Below are 18045 nucleotides of genomic sequence, written 5' to 3'. Positions count from 1 at the left end.
AAGTTTTCAGAAAGCAAGGAAGCGCACAGCATGTTGGAGTGGAAGGTTTATTTTGGGCAGTTACTTGGGGGGTATCCATTATGTGAGGATCCTTTGGATTTCACTCTTGGAAACTGAAAAGTAGTGGCTGAGAATAAATTGTCTCCAGACTCTCATAACCATATAATGTGCTGAAAATAAGTGTGCAATTATCTAGCAGGAAACAATACCCCTGTCTCGGGGATCTTCCACTTCATAGAGGTCAGGTGCTGTGAAAAGGCATCCAGAGGATTAAAAAAAGTAAAAAATATAAAGAATACACATAAAGACTGTGACGATGTTGAAAAAATGTGGAGGTTGCTTGCAAGAATAAGGCACTGGCTCAGCAAGCAGAAAGAAGTTGTAGAAGCAAGGACTAGCTGGTCCAACCAACAGTATTTGCTTGGATGCTGGATCTGAAAGACTCTTAACAGCTTTGGAGAGCCCTGGATGCGCCCATTCAGTTGTAGAAGTTGGAGGGTCAAGCGCGCGGCATTACGTGAATGCATTCAGAAGGTTAAGCTGGTTATAAAGAGCAGCTGCCGTTGGCCGGCTTAAGTCCTTGCTGTACTGAATAGCTTAAAAGGTAAGCAAAGGGGGTAGCCCATTTTTAACTGCATTATTTGGGCTTGATCTTGAAAACTTACATGAATAATTTCACAGACTTGAAGTGAGCATAAGGTGCTGGGTTTCACTGCTCAGAGTTTCCATGCGTAAGGCTAAATGTGTATTTGTTCTCTCCAGGGGGAGTGGTGACCCATGGTAATAAGAATAGGTTGCTATTTCTGGAGTACTGAAAATAAAGAAAACTACGCTGCAATACACCAGCTGACGTTCCGTAAAGCACTTAGGGAAATCTGAACGTTTTTTATTCTCTTTCATGAGAAAAAAGCCTGTTATTTTATCTCGGGCCTCGAAAATAATCATCTTTGACTTATTGGGGGCATAATGGCTGATCCTTGCAGGACTGGGTTTTCCTTTCTGATTGGATTGGGTTTGTTCTTTTGGCGCAGACAGCTCAATGTGCCCAGCTCTTGCGTGAAGCAATACCTGAGCAATGAGAGAGACCAGCTGATGCGAAACAAAAAAACCAAATCGTCTGATGTGGGAAAGCAGATCCATTGTGAAACTTAACGCAGGCATGCTGACGATGCTGCTTCGCCTGGAACACAACTAAAACTTAAAGAGGAAAAGCAGAGTTACTTTTTCTGCAAAATGTAGCCCTTGGGTGTTTGGCTGTCATTCAAATGAGAATTTCCACGTTTCACCAAGGGATAGAAAACAGTGGGACCCTTCCCAGAAAGCAACAACTCATCCTCTGATGAGTGCTGCAATTCTTGGGCTTGATTTAGCATTTAAATAAAGTCTACCCATCTATAGGAGAGTGGAGCAAATAGGTGTCCCTTCCTAGACATCTGATGGAGCTTGTTCCTTTGACCAAGCTGACTGAAGTGGAAAAGTCCGTGCCTAAACCCTGTGACAGCTGTACGCTGTTTCATCACTGGGACTCTTCACTTGCCTAAAACATGTGCATGGCTATTGAGCAAGCAAGCCAAGGATTCAATGACAGATCTGGCTTCTAAAACAGAAATAACTAAAATAATTTCATTTAGATTAACATAGCTACTTTTGCTATAGTTTTAATTGGTGCTGAGCCTCTTTAGAAGCTTCACAATGCAAATTTGCAATGATCTGAGATGCACGCTGTCAGATTACGGAAAATTTAGGATTCTATCTGGATGTTCCTACCGAAAGAGTTCTTATCTATAATGTATACGAAAATGGCTTCTTGGTCTTTCTCTGATACAGGAAACAGAAAATTGACTGAGATGACTGACTGCTGGAAACAATTCTCCTGCTAGTTTAGACACACCAAACTGAACTAGAAATAGTGAGTTTGTAGGTAATTCTGCGAGGACATAGCTGAGTGCGCTATTGCATTCTACTTGCATGACTTAATGCCAAGTTCACAACTACCAGAAGAAGCTCTACACAGCAGCTCTAGCCTTCATGCAAGTTAACCTCTTGAAGAAGCAAAAAATACTGTTCAGTACTGTGCTTCCAAAGCAGGTTATCAACAATCATAGCACATTTGGTATTAAAATTCCCAGGAGATTCTAAACATGTAATCTGATCTTTCTGTCTCCATATTATAGGACTCTGATAGGCACGGGCATACGCCTGCCCGCCCAGGCCGTTGCCTGCTAGGGATGGAGCCCTTATTGTGAGGATAATATGGAAAACGTAGTTTTCCATATAACAATAATATGGAAAACTCAGAAATACATCTAAGTTTCCCAGAAGCTTAAGTTTTCTGCTCCTCTAACTGCGCTTCTGAGCATCATGCTTTCAGACCGAGATTTGCAACTGTGATCCCTCTTGGGTGGCTGGACACGAACTCTTGTGCTTTCAGATCTGGATCTAAATGCAAACATATACTACTTGGCTCTGATGCAGCTCTAGTTTAATAAGAAAGCAATTCACATCCGTGTATGACCTTTTTAGTCCTTAAAAGCTCTGTCTAGCTCATTCCTAAAACAGAAAGGAAGTGAGAGAATAAGTACTACTGTCACACACATTTTATTAATACATGTTCTGCTTATCCAGTGACTTCAGAGATTGCTTCACACTTAACGGATGCAGCTTTTCCTAAATGAGCAATGGTCCCATGACCCTGAGCAGTCCTGTAGGAAAATACTTTTAGTCAGTATGCCACATGTCATTACTGAGCCTTGAAACACTGTTTGAGCCTTATGGAGCAAAAGTAGTGAATGTCATCTGGAGAATGGTCCATCGAACTGGTATTTCCAAGCTAATGTGTCCACTGTTGCTCCCAATGGCATGATTGCCCCCAGCGTATTGGAGCTTATCCATGCTTCTTACAGAAGAAACCTCTGCCAATGCAAGTCCAAATATATTCTCTTTCTGTTGCATTAAAATCTCAAAAAAAAAAAAATCCTTGTATTTTGTTCCATTCTCATTACTGGAGGAGCTTTTATATATGCACCCACATACACACCTCTGAGGATATCAGGGCCCTCACCAGCTATGTCAAAATGCCATTCTTTTAGTTGATCTTCCCCTTCTCCAGTTGAAATCTTATAATTCATTAATTAGCTCCCCCGCTTTTCAGCTCTGGATGTCTTTGTTGCTTCCCCTGTCATGTGTCATGCTCACCCTGATTATGTTCACTAACATTTTTTTTGCCATATAACTGGCCTCTGCTATATTAGTGCTTCAAAGATGTCCCACCTTTAAGTCCCCTTCTGCTCTGAAGCAGAAATAATCCTTGCTCATTCATATGGTGGATATGGTTGAGCTTTGGCACATGTTTTGTCCTTCTCTGCTGTCGGTAAGACTGCTGTAACTTGTAGCAAGTCCTAACTACTACCAGGGTTCGGGGAGCTTTATAACACTAGGGGCTACCTACAATCCTATTAAAATAGCTAGAGTTCACCCTGAAGAGAAGTGCAGGAAAGCTGTCATTTAGAGATGGGCCAAATTGCTGTGAGGATCAGTATAATCACAGCAATGACACATTTCTCCATGAAATTTCTACCAAAGAGCATCAACACTAGTGGTTTAGCATAATGGTGTGCAAGATAACCATAAAACAACATGCAGATGTTTTAATTGAATTTCTACATTTGAAACATCGGACATAGTTAAATTATTTTGGAGCAAACCGATCTTCAGAGAGCAGTCAATACCTTCTCAGTCATGTTTCGTGTGTTTCAACAAGACTATTTTTAAAAAGGAAGGTGATCTGCTTTTCCAAACCTTTGTTTCTTTCTAATAGTTTTCATACCTAGTTTCTCCTTTTCATTTCTCCTTCAAAATCTCTCTGACGCTGCATCGGCACAGGGTGCGTGTTCACCTGCTGGCATACCTGATCGCTTATCTTCTCTGAGGAAGAGCGCTGGGCACCAGTCCCAGGCCGCTTCAGGGAAACCTCTGGAAGCCCAGGTTTCAGCTCTCCACGCTGCCTCCCCCCGTACCGCCTTCCCGGCTTGGCGGCCGCCGGCAGGCTCTGCCCCGCCTCGCCCCGGCACCCTCCCGCCGGGCGGGCCGGGCCCTTCGGAGCGGGCGCTGGGGCAGGCGGGTTAGCGCCGTCCCCCGGCGAGACCGGCCGGCCGCCGCGCCGACGGCGGCTTTGCTTCCCGAGCGGCGGGACGACGGGCGGAGGAGCCCAGCCCAGCCCAGCCCAGCGCGGGGGCCCGGGGCGGCGGGGGCGGGGAGGGCCCTGCCTGGCGCTCGCCCCCGCCGGGCCGCGCCTCTGCCTCCGCCGCCGCCGGGCCACGGCATCGCTGGCTTGGTCACGGCACCCCGCGTGATAATTGGCCGTTATTTATTCAGCGGCCTCCGCCGGAGGCGGCCCCAAGCTCGGGGCACAGACCGCGGGCTCCCCGAAGGCTCGGGCGTCCGCTGCCAGAGGCTCGCCGCTCTCCCGCTTGTCCTCGAAGAAACGGCGGCTGCTGCGCGCAGGCTGCGGCGGGCGGGCCTCGGGAGCTCGCCGCGGCGGCGGGAGCTCAGGCGCGCAGCGCTGGCCGCTGCTGAGCAGATGCCTCGGGCCAGCGAGGTGCTTCTCGTTGGGCCACCTGCTCATCCGCTTCTTTTTTTTCCCCTTTCCCAGGCACCGCTCTGTTCTTCTGAGAATAGCTGCAAGAACTCTGGTCAGTGAGTAATCAACAATTTTCAAATGTCTCTTATCAAACCTGCTCCCGTCGTGATCGAGTGACGTTATCAGATCAGAACGATGACTTACTGACAGCCATCCCGTACTGCTGCTTTTTGTATCTCTAAGATAGTTACCAACTTAAAAATTTGACTTGGCTGGCCTTGCTCTGTAGACTAAGGTGAATGATCCTCTCTTTCAAAATGACTCTGAAGTGTCACCTTCTGAAAAGTCAGTCTGCAGATTCTCTTCTGTGGCCAAAAGCCTTGTTCTGTTACATGCAAGCCACTGCACGCAATTCACTACGTACAATACTGCAGCTGCACCCCTGAAATGTAATAGAAGCTGTTCTCCTCTTTTTGTACTGTAAGTCGATCTGAAAAAAACCCATTTCTGGTTGTATTGGAGCTATGAAAAAGTAATTTAAAAGTAACTGGGTAAAGTAGGCAGTTGTCTTAGGCTGGTGTTTTCAGACAGGCCTATGGTATTAGGTACCTCATCCCAGTTAACTTTAAGTAACTCTGTGATAGGTTTCTCTAGAATCCACCTGTGTAGTTCTCTCTCCTAAGCAACATAAAGTACCACTTTGTAAAACATTTATTGACTCAGAAGCCAGCTTTTACAGCAGGATTATTTGCATGTTACAACTATGAAGAACAGTCCTCTGAAACTAAATCCAAAGGGTTTTTGCTCTGTGCTCTTACTGATTGCTTTCCCTTTTTCACCTCAGAAATTGTGTGAAATTTATTCCCTGTCATATGTTCACTGTTTGACTGTAGATATTTAAATCAGTGAATCACCTACCTTCCTTCACAGATGCCCTCAGAACATGTCTAATTGGACAAGTCTGTGGTATGTCTGGTAAGTTCATTATTAATCTTACTAACCCAGAATAATTTGAAAGTTATTATGAACAGTAGTTGTAGTAAGGCAATGGAAACACTCTTCTCTCAGACAGGATGGAGGAAAGGGTTTCTCCTCGGTTTTACGAAAGCTACCAGTGGAATAGATTACAGATGAGACCACAGGGGAGATAAGGTGTCAGGCAGGGTACAGCATTCATCCAGGGATGTGTCATCTTTCCTTTCTGAGTGCGCTGCAGTTGAACCGTAGGGCTTGTTTGTTCTTCCTAAATAGACAACTTTGCCGAACGCAGTGGCAGCCACACGGCGCGGGCTTCTTGGGGCTCGGCACTGCGCTGCCTAACGCACAGCCCTCAGCGCTCTCCCTTTCGAGGGACAAGAGGTTGTTAGCTTGTGGTGTTGCGCTTTCACTCTGAACTCAAGCTGATTACAAGACTGTTTACTGGCTGCCTGAATGACTGAAAGGGGGAAAATAGTGATAAGTAAAAGGGGAAGCTCTTGTCGCAAGTGGATTCATTTTTTGCCTAACGTGCATTATAGGTATCCTAACATTATTATTATAGTTTGCGTTCTGTCAATGTATTAACTTTGATGGCAGCACGCAGAATGAGTTGGTTACTTTTAGCTGTCATTCAGTCTGGACTAATTTTCGTTGATATTCTTTGCTTTCTTAGAATGTGCTGATACATAGAACTGTTTAACAATACGCAGTTACATTAAATACTTTAAGAAGGCTTCTGTAATTAGGCAGTGCTGAAATCGTGAAAGCTAATGAGCTAGTGCTGAGATTTACACTGCTGAGATGCCTCTACCGAGGTGATTCCTGCCTTCATCAGAGGGCAGCAGCATATGAAGGCACGGTGATTTCACAGAACACACGAGCATGCAGCTCGTGGAGTGTCAGGAAATACTGAATGGGTAGCCATGAGGTAATACTCCTCGCCCTGGAGGAATGTTTCATTGCAAAGTTCCAGCAGGGCAGCACGTTCTTACACACGGTTTTAAGTTGCCTGAAAGCATTTTTCTAAAACAGTAATTTCCAAGAAAATGCATGAAATTTGTGGAAGTTTGAGGCACTCAAATCCAACCGTTATAGTGTAGTCTTTGTGTGTATCTGACTCTCATACCGACAGAAATACACTCTTGTTAAAACAAAATAAAGCAGTTACTAAAGAAATATTTATTTTGGAATGATGATTCTTATGGGCAATAAGAATCAAGCATTTCAAACCACTACCTTTGGTTTGAAAAAAATAATAGAATGCTACTGAGGCCATTTTTATACATATTTAGGGTGGAATACAATCCTAACAAGAAATTCAGGAGCATGATCTGTCACACAGTAATTCCTGTCAAGGCACTAATGAACGTACCTCAACTTTGTCCTTGGACCTACTTCTTTACAGGACTTCCAAGCATTTCTTATTACCGCATCTTCTCATGGCATGTCTTACTGCTCACCTGGCTCATGAGAAGAGTGGATTCATTTGAGAAATTGGGGGGCAGGAAAGTAGAGTTTCAACTGAGAGGAGAACCTGAAATGCTAGCATGTCGACCTAGGTACACGACGAATTGTTAAACAATAAACTTTGTTAAACAATAGCTAGAGCATAGAATTGCATTTTCAAGACATACTGCAAAATATAATTTCTGTGCTAATTTATAAATATAGGTCCTAGACTTGTGAAAGTTTGTACTTGTATTTCCCCCCGAGTACATACCCACTCTCACTGTTGAAAGCGGAGCCATTCTCACTGCATAAAAGCTAAAAACACAAAGAGAATGAACATATGGCATCTGTGAGCCAGAAGGGATTGTACCGATGGTCAGTAGTACTTCAACTTGTGATTAAGTGTTTGTGATCCAACTTTCTAATTCAGGATCCAGCACCCATTCAGAACTAAACCTAGGAGGTTTGGCCTGACTTCACCCATTTAGAGTGAAATTATGTTCAGCTCTGGAAGAAGTAGAACATAAGCAATGAAATGATGGTATTCTCCCTCCTTCTCTAAGGTTAATCTTGCTGACTGTGTTCCTGCTCCTGCTCTGTGGGATCACAGCAAGCTGCATCAAACTCTGCTGCCGGAAGAAGAGGCCTCCAGTTGAGACCTTCTCTAGGCACCCTTACGATTTGACAGTTACTGCTGTTGACAGTGACAGCACTGCCCATAGCACAGTGACCTGTAAGTATCCTCTGGGAGTCAACTATTCAACAGTGCTTTGCTATCGAACGTGTGCCTAGAATTCTGTCTCTAGCCCTTACAATAACGGGGACTTTCTGACGTACTCCCAGAACAACTTTCAGCCCCATAGGGTGGGCAAGAGAGAGAAAGGAAGGTCATCAGGGCAACACAGTGAGTGAGTGCAGAAGACAAATAGGATTTAATGCTATAGAGGTTAAAATAAAGTCCGTGGTGCGTTAACCTCTTACGTCTTGTCTCCCACATCTGTTCTTATTGCCATTCCCTTATTTTTTTAACTTTTCTGCCCACCTCACTGACCAACTATTCCAGACAATGTTATCTCTAATGTGAGGAATTGTTCACAGCTGTTCATGTAGGAACCCAACTGAAACTGCCTCTGTTAGAACATACGTGTACTATGTCAGGTATTTCACAGTAGTTACTGGATGGTGATATGCAGAGACATTTTCTCTTCTGACTGCTTTCCTTTGGAGAATGTATAGATTCCATCATGGGTAATTCTATACTGATGGCTTTTAGTATACGGTGCATATGTTCTGACATGACAAAAATGAGTCCATAATTTCTTGGAGAAAAGCAGGATTAGCCCTTTATATCTCAGCGTTCCATGCAAGTGTTTAATTTCTTTTTTAAATTCCTTTTCTTCACAGCATATAGCTCGATGCAGTACCCTCTAAGTGTGCCTATTCATTCGATATTCATGGATATGGATAAGAACACCATGTCCCCTCCAGCTTACAGTCTCTATGCAATGGACTTGCCACCTTCTTATGATGAAGCTGTCCAAATGGGTAAACAATACATTGAAGTAGCACAGATAAGCCAGAAACTCAATGACGTCCCTGGATGGGTGACACCAGGTGGGCCGAGTCCCATCCATTATTCGCCTGATACAGTCCACAGAGATCCAGCAACACAGGCAAATGCAGAAAATTCAGAAGATGCAACACAAGAACAGCCACAACTCTGACTCATTTCAGATGGGGAGTTAAGGGAAGGACTGTAAGAGTTAAAGAAGACATGAAGAGTTTGGTTCAATCGGCAGGTTATGATGGAAAGATGTTTCCTCTCATGCCCTTGTAATGATCTGTCAGTTAGAAGAAATGTTTCCTGTGACTGCTGTAATCTCCTGGTAAAGCTTCTTCAAGGATATGAAATGAAGGGCAGCAGTTTAAAAATGCCTATAAAAGTGGGACATGAATGCTTGCTCATCTGATTAAAAAAAAAAATTCCTTGTGTCCAGCATATGGCAATAAAAAAGGTCAGGGGAATTTTGCCTTCTTGGGAACACGCATGAAGAGTCAGAACAGTACAAACAGCAAGTTGTTGTTCCGGAACAGAAACTTCCCAATCTGGAGTTGAAAGGGGAATCCTAGCATGTCACACTGAATAGCCTCTGTACTTTCTCTTCTTTTGAGAATGTTAACTGTCCAGCAAATTGCTGGAGTGCAAATTGCTACCTAATGGCACGGGTTCCTTAAACTGCAGGAAGATGGGAAACAAGGACAGGAAAGTGTGTGAAGGGAAATGCATTATGTTATGTTTCACAACTAGAGACAGGGAATGAGACAGATAAGGAAAGATACTTCTTTGTTGTTGTTGGTCATGAGACCTGAAGGGATTGGTTTTGAGTTTTTTTAAATCTTTAAGGTTCTATTTTTAAGATGAGCTGGTTTTTGGTTGGGATCCTTTTACTACTTATTTTTGCCAGTTAAAGTACAAATTAGTCTCAAAGAGACACTTGGACATATGGTTAAGTATTACTAATGTGTTTCAAATATTCATCAAATATTTCAAAGATGCCTTTATACTTTGTTATCTGCTCAGGTGTCAGGGTCTCAGTCAATACAGAAAAGAAAAAAATCAAAGATTCCTGGCAGCTTTCACCAGTTTAGTATGTAGATGAGCTCAGTAACGTGCAGGATGAAACAAAGGATGCTCTAGCTGTGCCACCTAGAATAAGTTGTAAATACAAAATACCATAGTACAGGCTGGGCAATAGTCCAAAGAAATTACTCTTTAGGGGTGACAATGAAGTACTGATAGCAAGGATAACTGCTATGCATCATTTTAAAACTGGGAGCTTGGAGTTGATTACAACAGTCTCAGCCCAAACAAAAATATGGGCTATGAGAGGCCTTTTTTTAAATGACGGCTCTTTCCCTTTCTTGTCCCTCCCATATTTCAAATAGTATGAATTTTGTCCACTCCTGAGTAGTGATTTTCTTTGAATCCACTTTAGCAAGGTGCTAATTTGGCTACCTTTAAGAACATGAGTGATCTACAGGATTGTTCATTGCTATGGGATTATCTACGGGGTAAGAGCAGAAATGAAAGCATGAGCACTAGGTGCTGTTAAGGAATGTAACATCAAGCGTAGAGTTCTAGGTCAGAGTTAATGTTGGCTGACCTTCTACTAACAAGAATATGACTGATGGTCTTCATTTTTGCTGAAGTTGCTTTGGTAGCTGTGAAAAGGGGCTACCTTCTGCAAATATTTAGGTGTCTGTCATTAATAAGCAGTAGAAGTGGTGGGCACAAAATCTTGCACAGCTTTTAGAAGACTTCTCTGATAACCATTACTGCAAGAACTACCCTGGAAATGAGCACTAATGATTTAAAAAGGAAGATCTCTCTGCCAGCCATCGGGACTGAGAGTAGAATCTCTGCTACACATTCATGGTGTGTGAGCTGTTCGTGAGTCCGGCTCCCTAGAGGAGCGTTGGTTCTATATTTAACTTGCATATAGCTTACTATGAGGGTTGCAGGGAAAGATTGGTTTAATAAATCTGCTTCTCTTCTGTCTCTTCTCTGTACTTCTTAATTATACTTCTGTTTTATTCTCTCCTCTGCCTTCTTTTTCTGTGTCAAGATGGAGACGAGGCATAAGCCAGTGTAGCTGTTTGGATGTCTCTAGCTGGAAGAGCAATATATGCCCAGTCCTGGGTGTCTCCAAGTCACAAATACAGTAGATTTATTTTTATTTATTGAACTTTTCCATCAGGATAGTACTCAGAAACAAATCCTATGCCTTTCCAAAGAAGAAATATCTGTTGGAGGGAAATGGCTGCATGCTCACTCACTAATAAACAGGAATATAAAAGCAGACAAATGAAAGAATAGTGACTGACACAAGAGGGCAGTCCTTCACTTTTCAGCGTATTGCATTATATCACCACTGGGAACAGCTTTGTAAGAGACGAGCTCGTAGTGTTGCAAAGAGGTGAGGGCGCTTCTAAGGCTCCGTTTTGCTCAGTTCTTCAGAGATTACTCTGCAGTACAAGGACTGAGCTTGCTTGAGGAGGTCGGGGGAATAATCACAACGGTTTGGCTTCCCTCCCCTTCATGCTTTTGCCTGCACAACGCTTCTGTCTTGTGAATTGTCAGCAGTACCTGACAGACTATCTACCAAGCTGCAGGGAGATCTGTTTCCATTTGGTTATAGGGGATGATAGTTCTAACTGCAAGACCCCAGTCAAAACCCTAAATGCCCGGGGAGTGCTTACAAATCAGGCCTGACTCTGTTACTACCTGGATTAATAGAAAAGCCTGTCTCACTCTAGAGCACCTCTGTTGCCAGTCTAGCCTAGTTAGAATTGCCCTGCAGTAATTTGTCACTGAATTGCATACTTCCACAAGTCATTCTCCAGACTAAGAGAAAAGAACTGGACTTGCCTCTTCTTTACGAAGGAACAGAGTAGGCAAAGAGGGAGTAACGCTGCAGGAGCTGAGTTTCCGTCTGTGTATGTACGAAGCAAGTGTTGTCTGACGCAGCATAGTGAATAAAGCACTTCTTTTTTTCCATGACTTCTGAGGAAGAAGGACATAATCTGGTGTTTTCTTTCTAATAGCTAAGGAAAAGTCTTGTGTTTTGCCCCAGCTCTTGCCTTGTAACATGGTTCATTAATTCAAACATAAACTATTTGTTAACATAAACTACTGACCTAATCAGCCTGCAGGAACACAGAATTTTCTTTGCACATCAAAAGCAGCTGTTTGCTCCTCACAATGTTTTCAATAGTGATGTCTCAGCCCTTTATCAAAATCATCTGACTCCTCTCACAGAAAACTGATAATCAAAGCTGTCCCTGGCTCTCCGTCTTTGAGGAGGCAGATTATCCCCACAACTGTTCGTTATTTACATCTCCACTTAACAGGTTTCTTCAGCTCAATAGCACAGCAGAAGTTATATCCCTCCAGACAGAAAAGATCATGACTAGGGGATTTACAAATTCCGTTTAAATTCCTGCAGCAAACAAAGAGCTCTCTTCCCATCTTGAGAACAGTTTATATTTGTGTAGAAAGTCCAGTTCATCAATTAGAATCACTGTTGTGTGTGGGAACACAGTGAGAGAAAATGACCCCTTCATGAACTAATGTCAGAAAAAAAGAATTAAAAGGGCAGTCTCCTGAATCCTGGTCTATACAACCAACAGCTTGAAAATGTTGCTCCCATATGCCTTACATAATGCTAAATAGCAGGAAATAGAATGGAGAAGTGTGTCCATTGATCACCTGGGTCTTTTCTGTTTAATTGGGCAAGTCAGAGAAAGACAGACTTTCTTGTTGTTAAAGTCTATAAAAATAGGCTTAGTAGCCAGCTTCTACTCAACATGCATTTTTGCAATATGACTAGGAAAAGGACACTAAAAGCTCCTAACCCTACTGCATGGTAAGTTAAAATGAACTTCTTTGTTGCAACTGATGTTTTAAAACTCACTAACCCAATCCAAAAATGTGGCATGGAGATTAATGCTCTGTCTTCATTTCTACTGCTGTTTACTATAAAAGTTTCTCTTTTGACTTTTGCTTTGTGTTCTGCGAAGCTCTGTTTACCTCTCAGTGTGGGATCTGACTTTATAATCCTAGAAAATTTTTTGTTGTTGTTGATGCTCTTAATGAGGCTCAAACAGCCAGTGGGACGCTTTCAAAAGCTCCCAGCCTAGACAGACATGGTGTTCCTTTGTGCCTATTCTACTGAGCGTGTAAAGGGGAAAGGAAGGATAGGACTATTCTCAACCTTTACTTGTTCTTACCAGGTATGATGACTGGGTCCCTAGTTTGTCAGTGAAAGTATTTGGAATGCAAATGGTTAGTTTGCCTTTAGACTTGGATTCTGCACTATTAAAGTCAGAGGAAACAAAATGAGATTCTGCTGCAGAAAAAGAGCCTGGTTTACTTCAGGTTTATTTCTCTTTGCCACATACACCTTCCCTCTTGTATTTCCAAACGGGTATGACATGTCTGAAGTTCTGGTCAGAAATCTTGTACGGCGTTGCCATAGGCTCTTTAAGAGCCATCAAATAGCATCCAGACGTGGGTGTATATCGGTGAGAAATGAGGTGATCCCTATGGATGTATTTCTTATAGCCAGTTTTTAAAGTACTCTGAAGTTTCAAAACAAGACACTATAACCGATACTCTTTATTAGTGCTACAGTCGTCTAAACTGTGAATGCCTAAACCAGAAGCCTTTCATGAGGAATGTGCTATTCCTGGTGGTAGTATAGAATAGCCTTTCTGGAAGATCCAGGATCAGCATATTTCTGCTCATAAAGAATTAATCTATACATTTTTCCACCTCAAAAATGCTTTAATAATTAAACAGGTTTTTTAAAAAAAAAAGTTTTCCAGAACAGAGAAGTGAATTTAAATGGACAGATTGAAAAAATCCCATTACTTTCTAATAAGGCAGTCATTCAAGCATGTCTAAATAATTTTAAATGAATGTCTAAATAATTTTAAATTACGCAATTAACCAAACAGGACTTCACTCATTGTTAGATCTGCTGAGGGCTACTTTGAAATCATTTGTCTTTGACAGGTGTGTATCACAACACATTTTTCATACAAGTCTCATGCCATTTGTGTAAAAGAAGTAATATTACAGGCGCATAAAGAAGCTGCAGGTGTTACGGTGTGGTACAGCAAAGAAAGGCAATATACTTGCCATGTTCTCAGTATCTTTCAAGACTGCTCAGATAGAAGATCCCTAATCTACTGGTAAGTGCCAGCCCCAAATGGAAAATGAAGTCTCCCTTTCATATTGCAGAAGAGGGCTAGGCGGTTAGTCATCTAGGGCAGGGCTTCTTGAACACCTTTTATGGCTTCAAGAGCTTGAGACCAAGAGCCCTATTTTTGGAAGACTTGCTTCTGACTGTCTGCTTGAGACAGGAGCTCATGGCCAAGCTCTGTGTCTAATGTGTCCAAAGGATGCATCTTCCTAAACCACATATTTTAAAAGATAAGTATTATAAAAGATAAGTATTACAGATATACTTGCTAGGAATTTCAGAAAGAAGATGAAGAGAAAATGTGATGGATGTTTCCTTTCCTTTAACCTTTTGAGTAATAAGTAATAATCCATTGATGATACTGATTGTCCCCTGCTACTTAGCTGGCATAAAAAATACTTTTACCACTTGCAGGGGTAAGAAAAAGCCTATTGCAACAACATGCCAAAGATTAGTCTGGTCTACGCTGAAGAAATCTACAAACTCTTCTCAGGATTGCTTACACTAAACCAGCTCCAATGGTCCTAGCGGTATTGGAAGCCATAATCTAGACAGGTTGCTGATGACCACAGTTAACCTGGTGATTTTAAATGCAGCATCTTTCTTACCAGAGCTACATTGACAGCATATTGATGCAAGTGCTCAGGTTTTACTATTGGTTTTATCAGGTTGCTCTCACCTATTGTAGGAAGGCACTGAAAAGTGTGAACTCCCGTCAACATTGCTATTGAAGTGATTCCCCTTTATAATGCTGAAGGATTCTACTCCCTGGCTAAGGAAATCTGCTTGCAGCTGCCTGTGCATGTGTTATTGAGATGTGTTCTGTTTAGAAGTCTGTTAGGTGACCTCCATCAAGTCACTTCCTCTCTTATGTCTCTTTTCCCAGCCTGTCGGTCTGGTGTTTAAGACACATGTTCTCTGGTGCAGGAAGTTCTCCCACAGTGCCTACCATAGTGGGAATCTGGTCACAGAGGGATCTTCTCCATATTCAAATAATACCAACAGTTGGGGAGGGGAAAAAAAAACCCTGAAACCCACAAACAACCCAACCCTTTGAATTCCTTGAGCAGTGGAAGTAATAGAGCCTGGTTTTCTAGATTTCTAAATCTTATGACAAAGTTCCCTAACATTTAAGAATATGTAACCTTCAGTAGAAGCATTCCTTATAGTTAGGACATGCATAAGATCTTTCTTGTGTGCATTCTCCAGTGCCTACTAAGGGTGAGCTCATGGTGGAGTCTTTCTTGCAGTGGGGGTATTAAAAGATCCCCCTTTTCTACCCAGCTCCTGTTTTCATGAAACATTTAGAAGCTTCATGTCTCTGAAACGTCCAGTTCTCTATCACCTTGCTTGAAATTGGTCAGTGGATGCAGAAATTATTAGGTGGGTGTGGAGAGTGGAAGGAGGGGAGACAGGACACAGATTTGCAGTGTGATCCCAAAGCCTCACTTCCATAAGAAACCAGGTTTAAAAAGAACATCAAGTGGGAGGCTTGGTCCCACAGCAGGTTATATGCTCAGCTGGATGGAGGATCTAAGAATTCTGATTTGTCAGTCTAGTGTTTTTCACCATCACTAGATCCACTCAAGTCTGGTTATATCCACACAAGCTTTGTGATATCTCTAAGGGAAAAGCCCCTCTCTGTAATTACCCAAAGTGCATTTTTAATTGTAATTTGAATTTGGTGCTCATTTGACACTGTTCAGCATGCAATTTTTCTTTTCTCCTTTGTTCAAAATGATTGTTTGGCCAGTTGTTTTCTATTGTTATTTGCTGGCTGTGGGAAAGAGCCTATGATGGGGAGATGTACTGCTAGAGAAGTTGGTGCTTGCATCACTGTCAGCAGCTTGCCATCCTGTCTCTCTCTCCTCTCTCACACACATGCACTCATCATGAGCACTTGTGCTCGGAAAGAAAATGCAGGCTTGGAAGTAAATTGCCTCAATAATTCATGGGCTTTATAGCCCAGAGCAAATTATACCTTCACTCTGTCATGAAATTCAGGTTGCAAATCCCTTTATAGCCAAGCTCGTTAACAATATAAGTGAAGTGGTACATCTATAATGGCTTTTATAATCAATGCATTATAATCTTTGGAAAGCATTAAGTGGTAAACCTGCAGCATCCAGAGTGAAGCATCAATAGGGTCTGGATACAGTGAGAGTCAGAGAAAAAACATTTCTTTTTCTGCCTTGCAGTTGCTGCCTTTGTCTGCCTTGCTGCCCCCAAATAGCTTAGAAGAAGGTTTGGTTGGTTTGTCTTCTAACTGCATTTCAACTTTATCACATGCATTTTTTGAGGGGAAAAGAATCACTGCTGTTGCCAGTACTGATGAGTGGGACACTCAGACACATGTACAAAACCTGCTCACTTACGGAATAAAATAGCGCTCTCAAAATCACTTTCCAGTTTCTTGCTCTTAGCTGTCTCCTGGCTCTGATTCTAATCATCTTTACCTGTTGGCACTATTTTTGCTTAGGGAGACATTTACTAATTTTGCTGCAAATAGCAGAGGTTCTTTCCTTTACCCACAACTAAGATTCAAACTGTGAAAGCAGCCTTTGAATCATGTTCAGAGCAGACCATGAAAACAAAGTATCATAGGGGAATTGTGCTCTATAAAAATGGAGAAGACAATAAATGTTTTATGAAATACTACATCCTAAGGTTAAATCCAATGCACAAAAAAAAACTTAGGTGCAAAACCACATCACTGGGAAAACATTTTGTTCTGGTCAGTCAAAATTTAGAATATAAAATGCCAGAGTTCTTTTTATCTTATGGAGGAAAAAAGGGGGCTGTAGAAAAGAATGCACACTTTCAAAGATATTTCACATCTTTTTAGACTAACAAAGCTCACTTTGGGCACTTGGCAAAAGGATAAAATCAATTTCTATTTCAAATCTAGAAATGTCTGAATCTGCATTAAAGTGCTTAATTCTTACTCACCTTTTTACCCTGCTTTCCCAAGTAGCTCAAAAAGGAAACAAAAAATAAGAGCCTGATGTTGAGCTCTGTGTGCATTGTTTTTTCTCTTTCCATGCTAACTTATGGCATAAGCCACTTCCTTCCCACAAGTAAGGAAGTATAGTCCTGAGGTCGAAGTATTGACCTGGGAAACTCAGCTCAGCTACTTGTTCTGCCACAGATTTCCCATATGACACTGGGAAAGTCACTTAGTCTCTGCTGACTGCTGTTCCTGTCTGTAAAACGGGGACTGTACCACTATCTTATCTTGCAAAGAATTTTGAGGATGAATACATTGAGCGTGGGCTGCACTGTCATAATGAAATATAGATACACAGTCAGAGCATGATGAACTTTTTGTGGGACGTGAAGCTCAGGGAAAAAACCTCCCTGCACCCTCCCCCTCTTAAGGGGGGGAATCTAGAGAAGAAAGTCAGGCAAAACAAACAGTGTGAGATTTAGAAATAGCCTCTGGACTTCAGGTGCCTAATCCAGTCATCATTACAACATTCCTAACTAGAGGAAGAAGCGGCAGAGGGGAGAGAAATTTAAAAGACAGGCCCAGGATCAGTGCAAGATGCCTGATGAGATGATGGTAGGAGCCTTGTGACAGCAGCTTTTCTGTTGCAAGATTGCTGACCTGTTGGGGATCAAATGTCCTGAGTGATACCACCTCAGGACATTTACCTTTTCATGTAAACATGAAAAAGAATGCTACTTCTCTGTCAGTTTGTACAAGCACTTAATTTTTATAACTTTGATTTCTCTCTTGCTGAAACTCAGCCTTTGTTCTCTAATCTGTAATCTTTTGGTCTAGTTCGGAAGTCTCTGTAGTCTGCTTTCCACCCTCCCCACACTTATAAGATCAGACTAGGCAAGAGGCTTTGTTCAGCAACATGGGGCAAGAAATGCTATCCTTTTTACCCCTGACCAGCACTTGCCAAGTGGCTGCATCCCTTGTCAGAAGGCAGTTGTCAGAGACACCAGTGTTCTGTGAAGAAGGTAAAGGAAGCTGTTCTGCACTGCACATAAGGTCACTTCAGCTCTTTTTAAAGGCAATATAACTGTGATTATTTTTATGGCCCTCTGGTTAGCTAGCTAAATACACCATGGGTATTTATAGAACTTGCCCCTCCACGTCTGTTATTCCAACTAAACTGCCTTCTTCCACAAGATGGCACAAGCGAGCCTAAGAGGCCTATGTGAATGGCGGGTGTTCAGACACGGTGCTGGAAGGCAACACGCATAAAGTCAATTAAATTTTGTGGGAAGATTATTTGGAGGAAAAAACGTTATACGCTTTTA

The 18045-nt window shown here is 42.3% G+C and overlaps 1 protein-coding gene across 2 annotated transcripts; it reads left to right on the top strand.

Moving 5' to 3' along the window:
- Positions 1-4550: 4550 nt before the first annotated feature.
- On the top strand, positions 4551-10565 carry TMEM52 (transmembrane protein 52). 2 transcript variants are annotated; one of them, XM_075520515.1, is made up of 4 exons: positions 4551-4691; positions 5510-5554; positions 7570-7739; positions 8411-10565. In XM_075520515.1, the coding sequence occupies exons 2-4, from the start codon at positions 5523-5525 to the stop codon at positions 8728-8730; spliced, it is 522 nt and encodes a 173-aa protein (XP_075376630.1). In that variant the 5' UTR covers positions 4551-4691; positions 5510-5522; the 3' UTR covers positions 8731-10565. The 2 variants fall into 2 exon arrangements, with proteins under 2 accessions (XP_075376630.1, XP_075376629.1); XM_075520514.1 differs by having other exon boundaries at positions 4562-4691; positions 5424-5554.
- Positions 10566-18045: the final 7480 nt, after the last annotated feature.

The sequence above is a fragment of the Mycteria americana genome, chromosome 18 (genome assembly GCF_035582795.1).
Source record: "Mycteria americana isolate JAX WOST 10 ecotype Jacksonville Zoo and Gardens chromosome 18, USCA_MyAme_1.0, whole genome shotgun sequence".
NCBI classification, from domain to species: domain Eukaryota; kingdom Metazoa; phylum Chordata; class Aves; order Ciconiiformes; family Ciconiidae; genus Mycteria; species Mycteria americana.
This window is presented reverse-complemented; position numbering and strand designations above follow the sequence as displayed.